The sequence below is a fragment of the Colobus angolensis genome, unplaced genomic scaffold (genome assembly GCF_000951035.1).
Source record: "Colobus angolensis palliatus isolate OR3802 unplaced genomic scaffold, Cang.pa_1.0 Scaffold298, whole genome shotgun sequence".
NCBI lineage: Eukaryota > Metazoa > Chordata > Mammalia > Primates > Cercopithecidae > Colobus > Colobus angolensis.
Window position 1 is genome coordinate 2,584,798 of NW_012116243.1, and position 21,746 is coordinate 2,606,543.

The following is a 21,746-nucleotide window of genomic DNA, read 5'->3' on the forward strand; positions in this document are numbered from 1 at the left end:
ATAGCTACTTTACATTTCCATCCAACTAAACCAACAAGCAGGCTTTTCTGTGCAAGCCTTTACTTGTGCTTTGTGTGTGGTTTGGAACTGTCTTCCATCCTCACAGAGCCTCTCGTATTTGGCTCTGAGCTGCTTTAAGTCTGAGGAAGCCAGACAGCAAGGCTGGGTCCAGCATCTCCCTGGGCTGTGCTGCAGCAGGCTCTGACCAGACGGCATCGTGCTGGAGCCAATGGGTTCTCAGAGTGGCTCTCTGGTTAGAGAAAGGATTCAGAGGCATCCCAGGGAAAGGGCTAAAACCCTCAGGGATATAGCCAATCTGAACAGTGTCTCTATTTAATTTTGGAGTAATTTGCATTTGGGTAGAAAATAACCCATTTCTTAACTAAAAATCAGCAAAATGCTGGTCAGCAAAAATGTCGGGAATAATGTTCTCCTGTAGTAACTGTAACATACAACTTCTACAGTGTATCTCTGAAGATGGAGCCGATCTTAACCATCTAAAGATTACAGATTAGAAATACGGCAATTTCTGAGAATCGTTGTGGACACATATGCATGAATGCTTACATTTCGGTAGCTTTAGTTAGACAGCATTCACGTGGTAGCTTCTGCTGGAAGCTGAGGAGTTCTGCCGTCACTGATTCCTGTTTCTAGAGCACTCTGCCTATGGTAGACCCTTTAACTTGTCTTAAAAGAAGTCATTTTAAAGTGGCAGGGTTAGCAGCAGCATTAGGTTGGTTAGTAGAAAGATTTGTGGGAGACTTGCAAGCCCTGGGTCTCAGTGCTGTTGCTTAGTTACAAAGTAAGTCGCTTCCGGGCTGGGCTGAGAATATATAACAACATTTCTCTAAACATAACTAACTGGCAAAGGTCTAGCATAAGCTGGGATTCTAAAGTGTTTGGAGAAAAGAATTAGTCAATTCACAAAAAATGACAAAGGACACAAGGGCTTTGGGCCATACTTCATTTGCCCCCAGATTTGCTACATTTAGAAAATGCATGCCCTTTGAATGGCAAGTCTATTTAGTTTCACATTATTTTGCTAGATTTGTTCCTAATCACCATTTACAAAAGTAGCACACATGTGTAAATTAGTACAAGATGGCGGCACTTTCTGAGGAAGTATCTGAACTGGACCTTTTCTAAGGAAGCAGTCCCCATGGCCAGAGAATGCCCCCTGGGTTGTGCCAGTAGCACTGGATACAGACTCCAAAGACCCGGCATTAAGTCTTGCCAGAGTATCCCTGGACCACTGACTGGTCTTTCTGAGCCTCCATTTTCTCCACTTCACAATGCAAATAACTATTTCCCAGACTTGTTATAGGAAAAACACGGAATAAATAAAGAAGGAAACATCTGTGGAGTGCCTGGTGTCTAGTATAGGTTTTTTTTTTTTGGTTTTTTGTTTGTTTGTTTGGGACACGGTCTTGCTCTGTCACCCAGGCTGGGGTGGTGTGGCACAATCACGGCTCACTGGAACCTCGGCCTCTTGAGCTCAGGGATCCTCCCACCTTAGCTTCCCTAGTAGCTGGGACTACAGGTGTGTGGCACGATGCCTGGCTAATTTTTTTTTTTTTTTTTTTGGTAGAGACAGGGTGTTTTGCCATGTTGCCCAGGCTGGTCTCAAACTCCTGGGCTCGAGTGATCCTTCTGCCTTGGCCTCCCAATATGCTGGGATTACAGGTGTCAGTATAGATTTTTATTATCTGTTTTCTCAGTCTTCAAAGGGTCCCACATTAAATGCTGCACCATTTCCTAAACTCATGCTCACATCGCTGGTCAGCTCCACAGGCCTTCCGCCAGGACCTCTGGAATCACTTCTTATCACGTGCTAGGAGTGGCATCTGATGTATGGGGAGATGCAAATTCCCACATACCCCCTCACTGGCCCTTTCTTGGTCCCGAATGGCCAGAATACATAGATGTTCAGTACCAAAATTACACACTTGTGAAAAACCAATTTGGCACTGTTCTTTCCACCTTTACTGTTGCTGGAAACTTGAAACACAGAATATAATTCTACGGTTAGACCCTGAAAATTGCAGTTTGTCATGTAACCTTTTACATTTTGGTCCATGGACTTATAAATAGGATGCCAAACTCTAAGTTGACTACATATATATGATTACTTTTTCTTTCTGCTTAAGCACAGAATTCATTATTAAGTGGGGAAATGCAAAGATAATCCCAGATTAGTTTACAAAAGCAGGCAAACAATGCATAGCTATAATTGTATATATACAAAATGTATATATAATATAGAATATATCAGGGTGGGGATAGAGAAGGAGAGGATATGACATCAAGCTATTAACTATACTGATATGTAGAAAGCAAACAACTTGATAGTCAACTCTTACTTTATCACATCTCATCAGCCCCAAGTATCTCAGAGACTTGCTGCTCTGTGCAATCAGGGTGGCTCCTTGGTCTGTAATTTCTTTACACCAGCCAACATCCACAGTCTCTATCGTCATGCTGTACCGCCCAATGGCTATCAGTGCTGCAAGAAGGGACAGAGAGAAAGCATTAACGTTAGCAGTGTAAGGGAGCTCTATCTTGTTATGACTATTCATCTCATTTCCTCACTAAATTTGTTCCTGAAATTTTGTGTGTAAAGGAATGTTTTATAAACTAAATTAAATTTGAAATGCTTTACGAAAGCTTCCCTATGACAAACCCTTTTGCAAAGTGAATAATCATTCCATAATTTCCCTTTCATTGGACACAACCTTTTATCAGTTTTATTCATTACAAGGTTACCTGTGCTTTCAAACATTCAGCTCTGCAGAAGGAATACATTAAAATGAATTACAGATACAACGTTTAAGAAAACCCAAGTAATAATTTTACCCAAGATAACTTTAATTTTTTTTCAAGAAAATCCCATGTAAACACCGTTTTGAGGAGTGTTATACTGCATGTGAATGTCTTTACCAATTGGCATAATTTTTTCCATCTGCTTATGACCTATAAAATGTAAAAGTATAAAATATTTTTCACATTAGTGCTTCTTGGGACTGTTAGGAATTAAGAGTACATCATATATACAGCTGATTTTAACTGGTGCCATGCTAGAGTTCAGTAAAGGGAATGCATTTGTTATGGTGAATTTCCTCATCCTATCAGAAGTCTTCCTTCTATTAACATATAAAATGAAGCCTGTCATCTGTAAACCATGAGACTATCTGTAGTCTTCTCAGCTGTTTAGCATTGTACCACCACTAAAGTGTAGACTGTTATCCCACAATCTATGACGTGCACTACTAATCACTGCAAAGCCCCACAGCCCATTACCACATCAGAGTGACCAGTTGGTGAATGTGGCTCTTTTCTACCGACTTTGATAGATATTTATGGAGCAGAAAAACACATTTCAATACTCCAGCACCAGTTTATGGTGCACTGGTTTGTGAATGAAAACCCTGAAAACAGTGCCACAAATATCAAAAAGAAAAGAGAAATGGTTTTCTGATAATTTCCTCATTCTAAGATAGCATAAGTTGATTTCTGTGACAATAAAGGTGAATGATAGCTCCCAAAATGTGTTGACTAGATGGATGGAGTTAAGTACTCATGTTAACAAATGTTTACTCCTACAGCTCACAGAAGAGAATATCTGGAAAAGTCTTTCTTTGCTAATTACCGCAGTATTATTATTATTTTTTTACTAGAAAACTCATGTCTGTGCATTCCAATAGGAAAGCACTCCCAAGGAGCCAGATATTTAATGTTTATACAAACAGCAATCATGATCCCAGTATTTTCCAGTGAAAATACAATAGAGAGAATTTTTTTAAAAAGTTCTTTATGTACCAGTTTGTTGATGTTTTCATCTTTGTGCATGCTGTTTTGATATTTAAAGTTTTCCAAGGGATTTGGGGATTTGCCAACTACTAAAAGTTTGCAGAAATGGTCTGAATACTATTTTTGTGTAGAAGGAGCAACATCCCAGGTTAATTTTGGTATCTCTGACCTAAGAAAATTGTTCTCCCTAGTACCATAATAACTTTAATTGGTTATGATATCCTGAAGATCTGCTAAGAAAAATGAAGTAGGGGATACATAAAATAAATCCCTTTTAATACAAAGTGCTCAAACTATAATTTCCAAAGATGACAAAGCACCACTTGCAGGATGGCTTGAGGTTGGTAGATTTTGTGAAGTTGTTTCATTGAGGTCTGAGGCTAGAACATGAAAGCCCGGTACTATGCAGAAAAGCCCTGACTATCACAGCCTGCTTTATAAGCAGATAAAGCGTCAATAGCTATTGATTCTGGGTGGCAAAATGACTGATGTTTGGAGGCTTTTCTTCTGACTTAGCACTATTTACTGAAGTTAGAATGAAACTTTATTATTTCTTAACGCATTCATTTATTTAATAACCACCTCATGAGCTCTAGAGCATTTTTGCCAACATTTATTGACTACACTCCATGTGCCAGGCCCTTGGCTAAGAATTTCAGGTGCATTATCTGATTTATTACTAACTGTAACCCTGTTAAGTCTTACTGTTATTTCCACTTTAATAATCAGGAAACGGAGTCACAGAGAGATTGAATAACTTTCCTAGTGTCACAAGATAGGAAGTTGGGGAGTGGATTTTAAGTTGGGAGACAGCTCCCAGCAGAACCATGGGGCAAGGCACCTGGAAGTTCTCACAGGCCATGCCACCAGTGGTGGAACTGCAGTGTGACATGCTGGGCCTATGCTGGTTACTAGGAATATAAGATTCATGGAGCTCAGAGGCCAGTTGAGTGGAGGTGGGGGGTGGGTGTGAGGTGAGGTAGAAATGAGGAACAGCTCAGTAAACAGTCACAATCCAAGGCTCACCCCCTATCTCTTCCCTTTTCCAACTCCTTACCTTTCAGATCTCAGGTCAAAGGTCAACTTCTCAGAACTGATCACCCTAGCATCTTATTGCTATTGGGAATGTTATTATTTGTTTACTTCTTTGTGGCCCACTCCCTCAGTAGAATGACAGCTCCTATTCACTGCTGTGTGCCCAGCACCCAACACATGCCTCATACAGAGGAGGTTCTTAAAAATATCCATTGAATACAGCAACGACTATAACAGAGGCATGCTAAGGGGGCATAAGAGCCCCCTCATGCTTCAGGGAAATGGAGATATGTCAGAAGCCCTCACAGAACAGTTCAGTTAGGTCTTGAAGGATGAGTAAGGGTTTTCCAGGTAAACAAAAGAACAAGGATAGGTATGCTGGGCAAAGGAAACAGCATGTGTGAAAGTAGAGAGATGAGAAAGGACAAGTGAGCTGCAGGTATTCTACGTGGCTGAAGTAAAAACAAGTACAAGAAAGTGGGAAGACTCATTTCAGAGAGACTTATTCAGTGATTAATGGGGTGGTATAAGAGACACAGAGTAACAAAACCAAGCAGAGTCCTTAATGTCATGAAGTTTATAGTCTAGCAGAAGAGACAGATGTGAAACAAATAAACATAAAAGTAAACATAACTCTAAATTGTTAAAAGTGCTCTGAAGGAAATGGACTGACCACTGTAGGATAGAATAACATTTAGCTGGGGGCTTCAGGGAGGGTCTCTCTGATAAAGTTACTCTTAATTCTTCCAACAGCTCTGCAGAACAATAACCATTTCAGAGGTAAGAAAACAGAGGTTCAATAGCTCATCAAGGCCCAAAATCTAATAAAGTGGCAGAATTGGCATGCAAACTAAGGCTCTTTGGTCATTAGGCCAGTGCTTATTCTGTTACAGCAACAGCACCTAGGGTGGGAGTAGAGCCCTGCACATGGTCAGAATGGATCTGGCCTGAGGGAATCTTCTGATTCCAAAATATACAGCACGTAATTTGCCTCTCTCTGACTATATCATGTCCTTGGACAGTTTTTTATTGTTGTTTCACAGCTAGCTATAAAACCTGTAGTGTGGTCTAGTCTCAAGTTCGGTTCTAGCCCTACTACCTAGCAGATATTTGACACTGGGATCACGTTTAACTTTTCTGAGTCTCAGTGTCCTTACCTGGACAATGGGGAGGTTGACTGTATGCCCTGTCTACTTCATGAGGTTGGTTTGTGGCTCAAGTGAGATAATAGATGTAAGGGACTTTGCACTACATAAATGTCGTAATTTATTTGATATTTCCCCAATCCATCCTACAGTTGAGTAGTTGCTATAAAATGAAAAGACTTGAAAGAATTTTGAAAAATAAAAAACTCTGGGCAAATGATAGCATTATATAAATACTTAGTCATTATGTCACTGCTAGAGTTCTTGAACTGCCTACTCTCTATCAGTGATCATAAAATTCTAGTCTGCACCTGGGCTGATAGGGCTGTACATGTAATGTATCATTACTACCTTCATTAGAGGCTGTTGACACATTACAATGGTATTTATTGAACCTTGAAAAGGGATAAATTATGCAAGACTAATTCCTGACTCCAATGCAATTTTAATATACTTTTTAATGTGCTAAGTGCAACTAATGAAGAAAGTTAAATTTTAAAAAAGGTACACAAATTAAAAGCTGTAGTTCAGTAACTTGTGTGTTGATGAAGGATATACATTAACCCCCTAATAGTCATCCCCATAGGCATACAAATGACAGACAGAGTGATTAAAAGACTTAAGCACACATGCACTTAATTTTGACCAAGAAATTCCATTTCTAGGATTCTACTCAGACAATATACCTCTAATAGTACAAAATTACTTCAATATATACAAGTTTATTTATTGGAGCACTGATTGCAATTGCAAAATAATAGTAACAGCCTAAATATCCATAAATAGGAGAGTGGTCGAATAACTATGCTATACCCACACAACTGAGTAATACTATGCCACTCTAAAAATATGAATAAGGAAAATCCCTAGGAATTAATTTGGAATGATTTTCAAATCATTAAGTAAAACAAAAGCAGAGGCCAAAAGAGTTTATATGATGTGCTACCACCCTTCATAAAAAGCATAAGGGAATATAATAAAATACATATTAATCTGCTCATCTGTGCACAAGTAACAGGAGAAGCATAAACCAGAAACCACAAAATACTGTGTGACTATAAAGGTTGGTAAAAAATAAAGAAGCAGGCATGAGATGTGGGGGTGGGGTTGTGAGGAAGAAGAGATAGAAGAGATACTTCTTGTAATAGCTCTTTTTTATATAACTTCGACTCTCTGAACCATAGTAATGCTTTACACACTTCTCAAAGTAAAAAAAAAAATGTGTAAGAATCCAAAGAGGAATCCAAAGAGTAACAAATGAACTCAAATAAACAGCATAACCCAGATGAATAATACAACTATGGCAAAGGGGATAGGATTTAAAAATGAATTTAAGTCACTTTGGAAACATGATCTTGACTGTATATTACAAGAGGAAAACCAAAAAGAATTGTGAGCAAACAAATACTATACTATAGTAAGCAAATTTATTTGTCACAAGAGTATGAGTTAAGAATATAGTAACTACTCTGTGTAATCTAGGATTGCAAATAATGACAGCTAGGGTTTTCACTCTTAGAGAAAGAAGTTACGGCAGGAGAATGGCGTGAGCCCGGGAGGCGGAGCTTGCAGTGAGCTGAGATCCAGCCACTGCACTCCAGCCTGGGCGACAGAGCGAGACTCCGTCTCAAAAAAAAAAAAAAAAAAAAAAAAAAGAAAATAGGAGAGGCACACACATACACAGATACATAGGTAGCTACAGAAGTAAGTGATAAGTACTGTGTATGTGTATTCCTGGTTTAGTGTACATATATATATTTCCTCGCTCTTTCTGCTGGGAGGGACTGGGGGCAATGGCACCCTAGCAGCACTCAGATCTTTATTTCCAAATATCATTCTCCAGTGAAAGGAATCAGAGCTTTGTAGAGAAATGGCTGATTTCAGGACTGGAGCAGGGAAGGTACAAGATGAGTCTGGAACATCTAGTGATGTCAGAAAAAGAAGACCTTTTAAAAGAATGGGGGCATTTCAAAAGGACACAGGATCCAATCAGAAGAAGCTGCCAGTGATCAAAGCTGGAACAATCTGAACATCAAAATAAATAATGATAGTATGGATTATAGTTCATAAAATAAGTATCCACAAGTCCATACTGATACAAATAGTCAGATAAACATATTAACATCATATGTACTCCCTGATGACTTCTACAATATTATTGCCAAAATGAATAATTTCAATGTACTTATAAGAAAACACCACACAAATCCAAAATGAAAGACATTCTATGAATTAATTAACTAGTACTCATCAAAAGGGTCAAAGTAATGAAATAAAAAAAAAAGGACAGGGAACTGTTGCAAATTGGAAGAAACTAGGATGACATGACAATTAAACACGATGTGGGGTTCTGGGTTGGATCCTGGAAGACACAAATCAGGGAAAACTAGTTAAATTTAAATAAGACTTGTAGTTCACTTAATTGTTTCATGTTAATTTCATGGCTTTGATAATTGTATTGTGGTTATAGAGGTTGTTAAAGTTAAAGGTAGCTGGGTGAAGAGTTATATGTAAACTCTACTATTTTTGCAACTTTTCTGTAATTCGAAAATGATTTCAAAACAAGGAGTAAAAAAAGTATGGACAAGCTAACAATAGATAACAAGTGAATGAATTAAGTAGAGGACTAAAATTTTCTAAGTGTGACAACATTTTCACAATGGAACATCGGATATATAAATGTGAGGACTAAAAATACATTTCCTCCTCATAGAAGGAAGATTAGTCATACAAGTACATTAACAAGCGACCTGCATGTGCCACTTTGTCCTTTCCAGTTCTATCTTCTGCTATGGATCTATGTACCTGTAATAAAATCAGAAGAAAAGCCCTAGTGCTTGAAAGAATTAGGGTTAAAATTTAACAGTAGGATTAACATCTTTCATGTAATACTTCGATAAAAGCCATTTGTAAAGAAATTTCTTGGCTTGGTTACAAAGAGATAAATATGAAACGTGCTCTTCTTTGTAGAAGCCACAGAAGCTCCAAAAACAAAGAAATGACACTTTCAGAACCATCTGTTGCGTTGATGGTCCCTGTGAAGGCTCCCTCCACCCCACAGGGACTACAGGGGTGATTCCTAACTCAGGCTGCTCAGGAGAATCACAGGTGCCTATTCAAAGTACAGATACCTGAGTCCCACCCCTGGAGAATCTGATTCAGGAGAAGCTATAAAAGTTTCTGTGATCCTGATATGCAGCTAGGGCTGAGAACCACTGGAAGACAATAACCTACAGCTTGGGCAAAGTCAGTCAAGTGAAAACAAAAGAGCTTCCTTTTAAGGATATAAATAGCTAATGTGTTCTGACACTTTAAAACAATTTGGTCTCTCAAACGGTAGTTACTTTTGTATATAATCCAATACTTTTAAATCTCTTTACTTCTAATTTATGTCCTTTCCATCCACTTTTGTACATTATTATATTCCTCCTATTTTCTATAGTAAACTGCACACTGACCACACTCTAAAACATTTTTCCAGATCGTTCTTTTTTTGCAACATTTTGTAAACATTTTCCTTTTCTTCATTGTACTTATTTTATATTTCTAATGTAGCACTTACCAGAGTTTGTTTCATGTTAAAATTATTTATCAACATGTCTGTCTTCCCCATTAGATTGTAAAATCCTTGAAGCAGTGAATAAGGAGTGTGTTTTATCTAGGACCTCTGAATGTCTGAAAATCAAGTGTCACTCATTTTTCATAGTTTTAATTAACTTTCTGGAAGCATAACTAACTGTAGAAAGTTGCACATGTCTGAAGGGTACACCTTGATGAATTTTAGCAAAGTTCACACAGCTGTGTGACAGTTTCTAGGCTGAGAAACAGCAAGTCCAGCACGCCTGCGGTCTTTCACCCCCACTTTAGTCACTTCTATTCTCCCAACAAGGATAATCATGATCTTGACTTCCAATCACACATATTACCATTCCTGTTTTGAACTTGATATAGAGTCAAACACCAAACATTCTCCTGGGTTTTTAGCTGCCCATTACGCATGTGAGAGCCATCCACGTTGCTACGTATGCTGGTAGTGTTATTCATTTCTCAATGCTGTATAATATTTCATTCTGCTGATGGACATCTGGGTGGATTCCGCCTTGTGGCTATTACAGATAATGCTGCTGTGAACATTCGCATACATGTCTTTGTATGGACATATGTTTTCATTTCACTTGGGTAATTACCTATGAGTGGAATTTGTGGGTCACATGGCAAGTGTATATTTAACTTATAACTGCTAAAGTGTTTTCCCAAAGTGGCTGTACCATTTCACATTGCCACCAGTATGTATGCAAAGTTCCAGTTTCCCTTGCATTCTTGGTACTTGATAACGTGTCTCTCTTGAATTACAGCTGTTCCAGTGAGTAGGTAGTAGTACCTTCTCGTGGGTTTTAATTTCCATTTCCCTAAAGATTAATGGTATTGTATTACCTTTATCATGGTGTCATACTTTAAAATAATTCTAGCAGAGTGCCTCTACCCTTGTAATACTTAGTAGATATCTATTAAATTAAATTAATGATGGGAAGGCACATAATTTTTCTGTTATTAGACTACAGCAAAGAATACCTTTCTAAACACCAGATAATTTCCCATGTAATCTGAAGACATGAAGCTTAAGTAAATTCAGGGAAAAATAAGGTTATAGAAAATGTTGCAAATGCTCAATTGTTTGTAAAAATTTTAAAGATGGTGGAGTATTTTTTATTTAGAAACTTTGAATCTCTGAAAATCAAGTGGAAAAATACAAATAATAAAAATGATTGCCCATCAACGGTGGATAACATTAGAGACTAAAAATTTGAATTGTGCTACCATTTTCAAGCAGCTGCATGCAGTGGCATTCGTTTTATATAACTCTGCTTATTGAATTCAGAATAGCAACACTCAGGTATTGTCTGACTCACAAAGGGAGCAAGCTGGCTGTGGCCCTTGACCTTTCTGGGTAGAGGCTCTCCTGCCCTGTAACTCCTGAAACAGTAATGCAAGACTTATTTATAGGTTGCATCTGCTTTCCTTCCTGTGAGATGAACAAGTTGGTGAAAAAGTCAGTTCAAGTGAAGAATTTTTTAAACAAATGTGTTTTAAGCATCAGCAGGAAGGGTAAGCATTTACCCATTGTCCCTTATTTATTTTTATTTTGAAAACAGAAAGACACAAATTTGATTGAGTATGTAGAAATGATTCCTATTATGTGACTTCCAAAAATGTCATAAACAAGGGGCATATTTAGAACCTATATTTAACAGGAACCTGATCCACTGCTCTGGTTTTCAGTGGTGCAGTATTTGGTGGGAACCAACCCTTTTAGTAGAATGTTAGGTTCCCCTGACAATCTCCTATTAAATTTTAAAATTAAAGATGAGGAAGAAAAAGAACCTTACAACTCTAACATTAGCTGAGAACCTAAAGTCCCTGGTTCAATGATTCTTTTTTATTCCAGCCTGCATAAATACATATATTACTCATCAAAGAATTATGCATCCTTTTCAAAATCCTGACATTACATTAGATTTCCTCACTTTATGAGAAATGAATTCTGAGTTTAAATATGTTAGTTTGCAGAGATGGAAAAGTACATTAGTGTCTCTGTCATATATCCACCTTGTCCAGCTCTCTAAACTGAGTTTTTCAGACCACTGTAAAGACAGAGTATCAGTTTTAAGCAGGTCTCAGATTAAAAAAAAATTGAAGCTGGGCATGGTGGTTCATGCCTGTAATCCCTGTACTTTGGCGGGCCAAGGCAGGAAGATTGCTTAAGGCCCGTAGTTCGAGACCAGCCTGGGCAACATGGCAAAACTTAGTCTCTACAAAAAATAAAAAAGAAATAAGCTGGGTATGGTGATGTACACCTGTGGTCCCAACTATTGGGGAGGCTGAGGCGGGAGGATTGCTTGGGCCTGGGAGGTGGAGGTTGCATTGAGCCAAGATCACGCCACTGTACTCCAGCCTGGGAGACAGAGTGAAATCTTGTCTTAAGAAAAAAAAAAAATTGTCTGACCTAGTGTGCATCAGAGTAGGATGCGATTTCAGTGAACGCCACTTATAAGACACGAAGGTTGGTGAAAACACACATGTTGTCAGACTGACCAATAAACATTGTAAAAGTATTCTGATAGTGAAGCAAAGGAAACTGGAGGAAAAGGGAAGAACATGGGGGATAATGGCAGAGTGAATAGATTATCTTTTCTTTTATTCGACAAATACAAATTGAGTACCCACTATGTGTCAGGTAAATGTTTCAGTGGTTGGGGATAAAAAGATCAAATTCCTGGTCTTGTGGAACTTGTATTCTGGATACAAATAAGTAAGTAGAATATATAATTTGTCAGATGGCAATAATTCTTTGGAGAAAAATAAAGCAGGGACCAGGATGAGAGTGTTGAGGTTTTAATGAAGTCTGCTAGGGAAGGCCTCACAAAGAAAGTGACATTTGACCAAAACCTGAAGTGCTGGGGTAGTAAGCCATAAAGATATCTATGGGAAAGGCTTTCCATGCAGAGAAAACCCAGTGCCAAGGCCATGAGGTAGGAAGACTGCTGGCTTGTTCCAAAACGATGGAGTGCCATTAAGATGAGATCAGGGAGTTAATGGAAAAGAGGATGGAAAAATAACCTCGTAGGCCATTTTTAACAATATTGGCTTTCACTCTAAATAAAACGGGAATTGACTGAAATATTTGGGGCACAGGAGTGATATAATTTAAGTTAAATTTTCAACGAATTGCTCCAGCTTCTGGGTTGAGAACAGACTGTAAGGAGGTAAGAACAGAAGCAGGAAGACCAATAACGAGGCCATTGCAATTATCCAAGCAAGAAGTGATAATGGATTGGCCTAGGGCTGCATAATAGAGATGGAGAGAAGGGGTTGAATTTTGAATCGATTTTAAAGATAGGACCAACAGCATATGCTCATAGATTGAATGTGGAGTGAGAAAAAGAGGACTCAAGGATGTAAAAAGAAAAAAAAATTTCTTGGCTCTTAGATTTTGAAGGAAATTTCTTACATGGAATTTTACATAGTTGCTCTTTGTGTCCTTGTATGTCTAAGTGTCCTTGGATTGGTAGGAATACACTGATTTCTTCTACTGGATATAAACTCCACTGAGGGGGCAAAGACCACTCTTATTAATCTTTGCATCATCATTGTCTAGATGAGTCTTTCTTATTATACAATATCTATTTGTTTAAATAGAGATACTGTTTAACTTACAATGGGGTTATGTCCCAATAAACCCATCATAAGTTTAAAATATCATAAGTTGAAAGTGCATTTAATATACCCAACCTACAGAACATCATAACTTAGCCTAGCCCACCTTAAATGTGCTCAGTCACTTACATCAGCCTACAGTTGGGCAAAATCATCTAACACAAAGCCCATTTGATAATAAAGTTATTGAATATCTCATATAATTTATTGAATACTATACTGAAAGGAAAAAACAAAATGGTTGTATGAGAACTCTAAGTACCATCTCTGCTGAATGTGTATTGCTTTGACACCATCATAAAATTGAACAATCATAACTGAAACCAATGTAATCTAGGGACTGTGTATGTGTACAGATTAGTTATTACAATTATAAGCACTTGGGGAAAAATCAGAAAGGGGTCTTGTTCATTGGTCTAGAGTTCACACTTATTCTTTTATTCTAAAAGTATTTATTGGGTAGCTACAAATATGTTAATCACTGTGATGACTGTGTCACTGAGATGTCTTTGCTAGGGGGAGATTATAGGTAATACATATTTTTCCTTAAATGTTTGTGTATTTAAAATTTTTCAACATTATGCATGCTTTATTTTTACAAAGTAAAAAGAAAAACATTTTTAAAAGGCTTCTACTGAATAGATCACTTAATTTTTCCAGAGTAAAACTGAGAACTTGACATTTCCTACAGTGAGTTTTCTCTCTAATCCAGTGCTCCCCAAGGCAAACAAACCTACTTACTGGTGCCAAAATCCAACACCTAAAATCATGTAAAATTATGTGGGGAAAAAAAGTATAAAGCTATTTACAAACTAAAACTAAACACGGAAAATGTAGCACAATTGTTTCTCCCTAACGGCAACCAGTACAGTTGGAACTCGGAGGCGGTTGTCTGGAATGTGGATTAGCGTAGATATTTGCAATGATTTTTGCTATGGGCATTTCTTCCATAAGAAAGGCAAAGGAAATAAAAATATGAAATTCAAAACATTTCCAGTTTTGATAGTTTAGTAGAGAACTAGATTAGAATACAGCAAATAATAATTTTTCTATATTGTTTTTGATTTTCTCTATTATCTTCCTATCAATGGCCCCTTCCATTCCCAGTTTGCTGTCTAATATACCTGTCTATCTCTCAAGTCCAGCAATTATTTCAATCCAAAACTCCAGCAATGGGACTTGCGGGTATCATTGTCAGGGTTAGGAACTAATGAAAAAGTAGGGGACACAATCAAAGGAATGGAAAGTAGAAAAAGAAAGCACAAGAGGGAGTAACAAAACAGGGAGGGAAAGGAAACATTGAGAGAAAAAAGTTGAGGTGCATAGAATAAGCAGGATGGATGATACAGAAGTGAGAGGCCCGGTTCTGGATCTGCTCATCTGGGAGCTTAAACCATGCACACAAGCACACTGCTCACATGTGCACACACACACATATATATACACCAATATCACACACATTTATCCATAGGCCTTAACTCACAGGCAGATTTAGCATGAAGCTAATGAAGATTGAGCTTCAGGGTTTATCACTTACATGGACCTATACATTAGAAGGTCCTAGAAGTGTATTCACATGGTAATATGTTTTGGAAAGTCTGTAAAAACAAGATAGTGTTGTATTCTTTTTCTTACAGAGCGCTTTCATATTGTATATAATCCTCAGGCACTACAAAATCCTGAATCTGTCCCTGACCCAACCAACAATATTCTGATTCCAGTGGGTTTGAGGATAAAGGCTGTCTTTTTTTTTTTCTTTTTCCTTAAATGTCACCAAGTGATTTTGATACATAGCTAGCTTCGGAAATCACTGACGAAGGACGACAGACTGATCAGTTTAATGAGTCTCTGACACCTAGGTGGTATTTCTTTCTGGAGTTTTGCCACCATTGATTGCGACATAAACCATATAACACTATGCAGTTTGGAAAAAGCTAACAGTTGGCAACATTCACTTCCACACTGCAGTGATGAATCACATAACCCTCTGTGCCGAGTAATTAACTATCCATTTGTATGTACTGGCTGTAGCGATATAGTTCTTTCCAACGAGGAAGGAAGGGAATTTGGACATAACATTAACAGTTGTTAATACCAAGCAAATAGAGTAAATTGGATTTATTAAAAAGAGTATGTGTGTGGATTTTTCCCTAGGAGTTGATATAATTTGTCTAGCTTTCTAATTATAGCTGGGACAGAAAATGGCTGAACCCAAAGACCTCTCACGGTATCTAATAAACTTTTACTTACAGGGAGAACATTTCTTGGGTAGGAGAATGACAAATAATTTACTAAGCTTTTCCTGAAAGATAGCTAAAGGTGTTTCACCTATATCCAGCTGATGAATTAGCTTTAGCTAATAATCAGTGTCATGAGACAGGGAAGAAGCAGCCTGTAATTACTTTGAAAGGAATGAAGGAACAGATCTGATAAAGAAACTAAATCAGCTAATTCCTCTAGTGGCATACTGAGTGGGAGAGAAGCTTACTTTACTGCAAATTTTAAAGTGAGGCAAAGATGGGGGACATCAGTGGTTTTTACCTGCCTGGCATCAATTCTCATTTTCTCACAAGAAACTCTCAATTTTCCTTTCCACAGGATGTCATTTAGGGCATATGATCCAAGATTCCCTGCCTTCTTTAGGCCAGGGGTAGGCATGTGTCCCAAACCTGACTAACCATTCTCAGTTGCAAATAATCTGAATCCTGCCTGCAATGACTTAAGAAGAAAACCATCTGGAGCTGATCCACCCTGGGGGACATTATATATAAATCTTACTCTTACAGATAATTATACATGTGTGGAGATTTATACATAAATCTCATTCATATATATAATTACACATGCTTTTAAAAATGTATTTGTTTTTACATAAATTTAATCAAAATAGAATTGCAACTATAAGAATCACAGATTTTCAGCTATTTCTTTACCATAAAATACAATAATTTTAAAAATAATTTACATCAATTGATACAAAATTTTATGGAACCTTTAATAATTTGGAGTCATTTAAAAAATTATGCACTTTAAATTCAGATAGAATCTATTAGGAATCAGTTCTAGGAAAGATGAGAAAACTGGCAAGCACTTGTCCCTTTTCCCTCTTCCTCCTTTTATTTTTGTTAGCTATATTATTATTTTTACATTGTCAGGTTTTAATGTTTCTGTCTTCTCTCGTAACCACAATTCTCATGGTTGTTTTCCTCTGGTTCTATACTTAGCATATGATTATCCACAATTTTTTAAAGTTCTTGAGATCTTTATTGTGATTAATCTCTGGTGGCTAGATACCACCTTTAAGCATTTATTTTTTTTTTAAAGAAAGATTCATCATATATTCCCTAAGTTCTTGTATGCTTGAGGAAGACTGGTACCCTCATGCTTGGGCAAGAACAACATGGCTAAATACTGAATTCTGGGATCATCCTTAATTTTACCTTCGAGGCTTTATAGATAGGTGCATCAGTTTGCTGTGAAGAAGCCTAAGTCTAACATGGTTTCTTACCCTTCTTATGTATCTAGCTTTTAACGTCTGAAGCTATATTCTTCCTTTGTATCTTAGGTCAATACCTTTATCAGGACATGTTTTCATTGTTCTGTAGCAATTTATTTAACTGGAACTTCACAGGCTCTTTTAATTTTTATAGATTCAAAACCCTTTAGACACAAGATCCACAAACGTCACTCCTGTTCTGTTGGTCTCACTTCACTCCCCATCCCCACTTTTCTGCAAATGGTGCTCTCAAATAAAATGCAAGTTAATAGGACTGTAAGTGATCCTATGTGTGTTCCTTTCAGATTGTTTCTTCTTTGATTGACGGGTTGGTTATCTGTCGGGAATACGGGAAAGTGATTCATGAGCTAGAGCTGTCTGTGTGTCCAGTGTTGTTACCAACACACTTGTCCTCTCAGGTTTCTATGTTCAAGAGGTTACATGGTATTAATAACAATGATTTAGGTCGTTTTTGTGTTGAATTCTGGCACTTTCTCTCTGTCATCCTCTTGCCCCCTTCACTTCTGGCAATCTCCTCCATTTGGAGGCAGGGTGACAGACAATGTAGGTGGCTCATCAACATGGTCTGTCCATTGGAACCCTCTTTCCTGACATTTTTGGAATGTGAAACTGGGACTCTTCAAAGACATTCCCACCTCTTCAGGGACTGGTATACTACTGGAGATTCATGACTGTAACAAAAGAATTGCTGGATGTGCCTTTCTGGATGGGGATACTCACTTTCATGTTAACCAGAAGTATTCTGCATCATTATTTTGTTTAAGAATTATGAAGTTAAAGAGGGTCAATAATGTTGAGAAATACATTATGCAAAGAACTATTAAACTTTAGGTTAATTTGACTAATATATGTTGTATGATTACTTCATGCAAAATAACAAAGGAGATTAAAAAAAAAGATGAGTAAAAGAAAGTCCTTGTCTTCACTTTCAGTGTGGCAGGATAATAAATAAAATAGAAGATATTTATATTATTATGACTGTGCAAGTACTGTTCACTGCAGAGCCAATTAGAAGGTGAGTATTGTGAGCATCCACTTAAAACACTGTGACACTAATCATCTCCACGTGAGCAGTACATCTCTCCAGTAAATTGCATATCAGAGTAAAAAGTGATCTCTTGCAGTTCTTGTATATTTTAATGCAATACTGTAAACCTGGAATAACATTATGGGACATACAACATGCAACTAGTGATGCTGGAAATGCTCCCAAGAAGCAGAGAAAAGCCATGACATTACAAGAAAAAGTTGAATTGCTTGATACATACTATAGACTGAGGTTTGCAGCTGCAGTTGCCTGCCATATCAGAATAAATGAATTCAAGGTAAAGATCATTGAAAATAAGAAAAGAGAATTTGTGAAGCTGCTATTGCAGCAAGGCCAGCAGGCATGAAAATTTGGCATTTTTTTTGTGAAATTCTACACCTTTTTAATCTCGTATTGAAAATATAGCTTTTATGTGGGCATAGGATTACTATAAGAGAGGCATACCTATAGACTTTAGTATAATTTAAGAAAAAAATGAAGTCATTACAGTAAATGACAAATTAAAGCAAAAGGAAGATGAAGGATCTAAACGTGGTGAATTTAATGCCAGCAAAGGATGGTTTGATAATTTTAGAAAGAGGTTTGGCTTAAAAAATACCAAGATAATAACAGAAGCAGCTTCTGTCAACCAAGAGATAGCAGAGTTTCCAGAAGGCATTAAGAAAATCATAGCAGAGAAAGGATATCTGTCTGAACAGATTTTAATGTAGATGAAAGTGCCCTATTCTGGAAAAAAATGCCACAAAAAACATTCATTAGTAAGGAAAAGAAGTAAGCACTAAGATTTAAGGCAGGAAGGGATAGGCTAACTATGTTTTGTGCAAATGTAGTTGAATTCATGATCAAGATTGCCCTTATCTATAAAGCTGCTAACCCATGAGCCTTGAAAGGAAAAGATGAATACCAGCTGCCAATCTTTTGGTTGTACAGCAAGAAAGTCTGGATAATGACAACCTTTTTCTGGACTGGATCCTTGGATGCTTTATCCCTGAAGTCAAGAAGCACCCTGCCAGGAAGAAACTGCCTTTTAAAGTTCTTTTGATATTGGACAATGCCCCTGGCCACCCAGAACTCCATGAGTTTAACACCAAAGGCATCAAAATGTCTACTTGCCTCCAAATGCAATGTGTCTAATTCAACCTCCAGATCAGGAAATTGCAAGGACCTTTAAGGCTCATTACACATGGTACTTTTTGAAAAGAATGATCAATGCTGTGAAAGAGAACCCAGACAGAATATATAAGTCTGGAAGCATGACATCATTGAAGATGCCATTCTTCATATTTATATATATATATGTATCTGTGAATATATATATGTATCTGTGAAAACAATCAGTGCTGGAGAAAAGTGTCCAGATGTGCATGACTTCACAGGATTTATGACAGAGCCAATCAAGAAAATCACAAATGAGATTGTGGATATGATTAAAAAAAAAAAAAGAAAGAAAAGAAAAGAAAAAGAAGGTGAGGGGTAGAGGATTTCAAGATGAGGATCTGATCTTCAGGAAATTCAAGAACTAATAGACACTACACCAGAGCGATTAACAGAAGATGACTTGATGAAGATAAGTACTTCTGAACTAGTTCCAGAATATGAGGATGAAGATGTAGAAGAAGCTGTGAAAGAAAGCAAATTGACATCAGACAATCTGGCAGAAGGGTTCCCATTACTCAAGATGGTTTTGGACTTTTTTTTTCTGACTTGGACCCTTCTATGAAGTGGGCACTGAAACTAAAGCAAATGGTGGAAGAAGAATTGGTACCATAGAGATACACTTTTAGTGAAAAAGGAAAATAGATGAAAATTATGCTGTATTTCTGTAAAGTTACACTGAGTGTAGCTGTGTCTCCTGCCTCCTCTTCCTCCTTTGCCACCCCTAAGACAGAAAGACCAGCCCCTCCTCCTAAGCCTACTCAATGTGAAGATGATGAGAATGATGACCTTTATGATGATCCACTTCCACTTAATGAATAATAAATACATTTGCTCTTCCTTATGATTTTCTTATTAATTTTTTATTATTATATTTTACAGGTTTGTTACATGTTACACCATGTGCCATGGTGGTTTGCTGCACCCATTAACCCGTCATCTACATCAAGTATTTCTCCTAATGCTATCCCTCCCCTAGCCCTCCACCCCCTAATAGGCCCCAGTGTGTGATGTTCCCCTCCCTGTGTCCATGTGTTCTCATTGTTCAACTCCCACTTATGAGTGAGAACATAAGGCATTTGGTTTTCTGTTGCTGTGATAGTTTGCTGAGAATGATGGTTTCCAGATTCATCCATGTCCCTGCAAGGGACATGAACTCATCCTTTTTTTATGGCTGCATAGTATTCCATGGTGTATATGTGCCACATTTTCTTTATCCAGTCTATCATTGATGGGCATTTGAGTTCCAAGTCTTTGCTATTGTGAACAGTGCTGCAATAAACATACATCTGTATGTGTCTTTATAGCAAAATGATTTATATTCCTTTGGGTATACACTCAGTCATGGGATTGCTGGGTCAAATGGTATTTCTGGTTCTAGATCTTTCCTCGAGGAATTGCCACACTGTCTTCCACAATGACTGAACTAATTTACATGCCCACCAACAGTGTAAAATCATTCCTATTTCTCCACATCCTCTCCAGCATCTGTTGATTCCTGACTTTTTAATGATGGCCATTCTAACTGGTGTGAGATGGTATCTCATTCTGGTTTTGATTTGCATTTCTCTAATGACTTTTCTCTATTTACTTCATTGTAAGAACACAGTGTATATAATACATATAACATAGAAAATATGTGTTAACTGTCTGTTTATGTTATCAGTAAGCATTCTGATCAACAGTTGGCCATCAATAGTTAATTTGGGGGCAATCAAAAAGTTTTTTTTTTTTTTTTTGAGACGAAGTCTTGCTCTGTCGCCCAGGCTGCAGTACAGTGGCCGGATCTCAGCTCACTGCAAGCTCCGCCTCCCGGGTTTATGCCATTCTCCTGCCTCAGCCTCCGAGTAGCTGGGACTACAGGCGGCCGCCACCTCGCCCGGCTAGTAGAGACGGGGTTTCACCATGTTAGCCAGGTGGTCTTGATCTCCTGACCTCGTGATCCGCCCGTCTCGGCCTCCCAAAGTGCTGGGATTACAGGCTTGAGCCACCGCGCCCGGCCACAATAAAAAAGTTATAAGGGCTGGGCTCACACCTGTAATCCCAGCATTCTGAGAGGCCGAGGTGAGAGCAATAGCCTGACGTCAGGAGTTGGAGGCCAGCCTGCGCAAATAGTGAGACCCTCCCTGTCTCTACAAAACTTTAAAAATTAGCCAGGTGTGGTGGCAGGCACCTGTAGTCCCAGCTACTTGGAAGGCTGGTGTGGGAGGATCACCTGAGCCCAGGAGTTTAAGGCTGCAGTGAGTTATGATTGCGGCACTGCACTCCATTCCTCTTAAAAGAGGATTTTTGACTACATGGGAGGTTGGTGCCCCTACACATTGTTCAAAGGTCACTGTACTTAAATTTAGATTATTCCATACAAATGACTGGACGATTTTCTAAATGTAAGTTGTATACATCTAGATGTACTTTATCAACTGGAGAACTATATTTACCATTGAGTAAAATAATATTTAAAATTAAATCCTGAGGAGGGGGAGTGAGGGTTGAAAAATTACCTGTTGGGTCTAATGTTCACTATTCAGGTGATGGCTATACTAAAAGCCCATACTTCACCACTCAAAACATGCATTTCAACAAATCTGTACTTGTACCCCCTAAATATTAAAAAAAAAAAATTTTGGACACTTGAAACTTTTCCAAATAGCCTCAAGAAATAGTTTTGATAATTTGAATCTTTACTTTGTAACATATTTGAAACATTTTTTCTGATGTAACCAGCACCTTACATACGCTAAATATTTTTACTTCAAGATATATGAAAACAAACAAATAAACACCTGATATTTTTTGTAAAAGAGTAGTTTCAGTAAGGATTGTC

The 21,746-nt window shown here is 37.8% G+C and overlaps 1 protein-coding gene across 1 annotated transcript in view; it reads right to left on the bottom strand.

Annotated features, from left to right (window-relative positions):
- Positions 1–21,746, bottom strand: part of FBXL17 (F-box and leucine-rich repeat protein 17) — a 551,136-nt gene that overhangs the window by 18,266 nt on the left and 511,124 nt on the right. Inside the window, exon 9 of the mRNA XM_011949326.1 lies at positions 2,361–2,503. Within this exon, the coding sequence (XP_011804716.1) occupies positions 2,361–2,503 (143 nt within the window). The remainder of the gene's footprint in view (positions 1–2,360; positions 2,504–21,746) is intronic.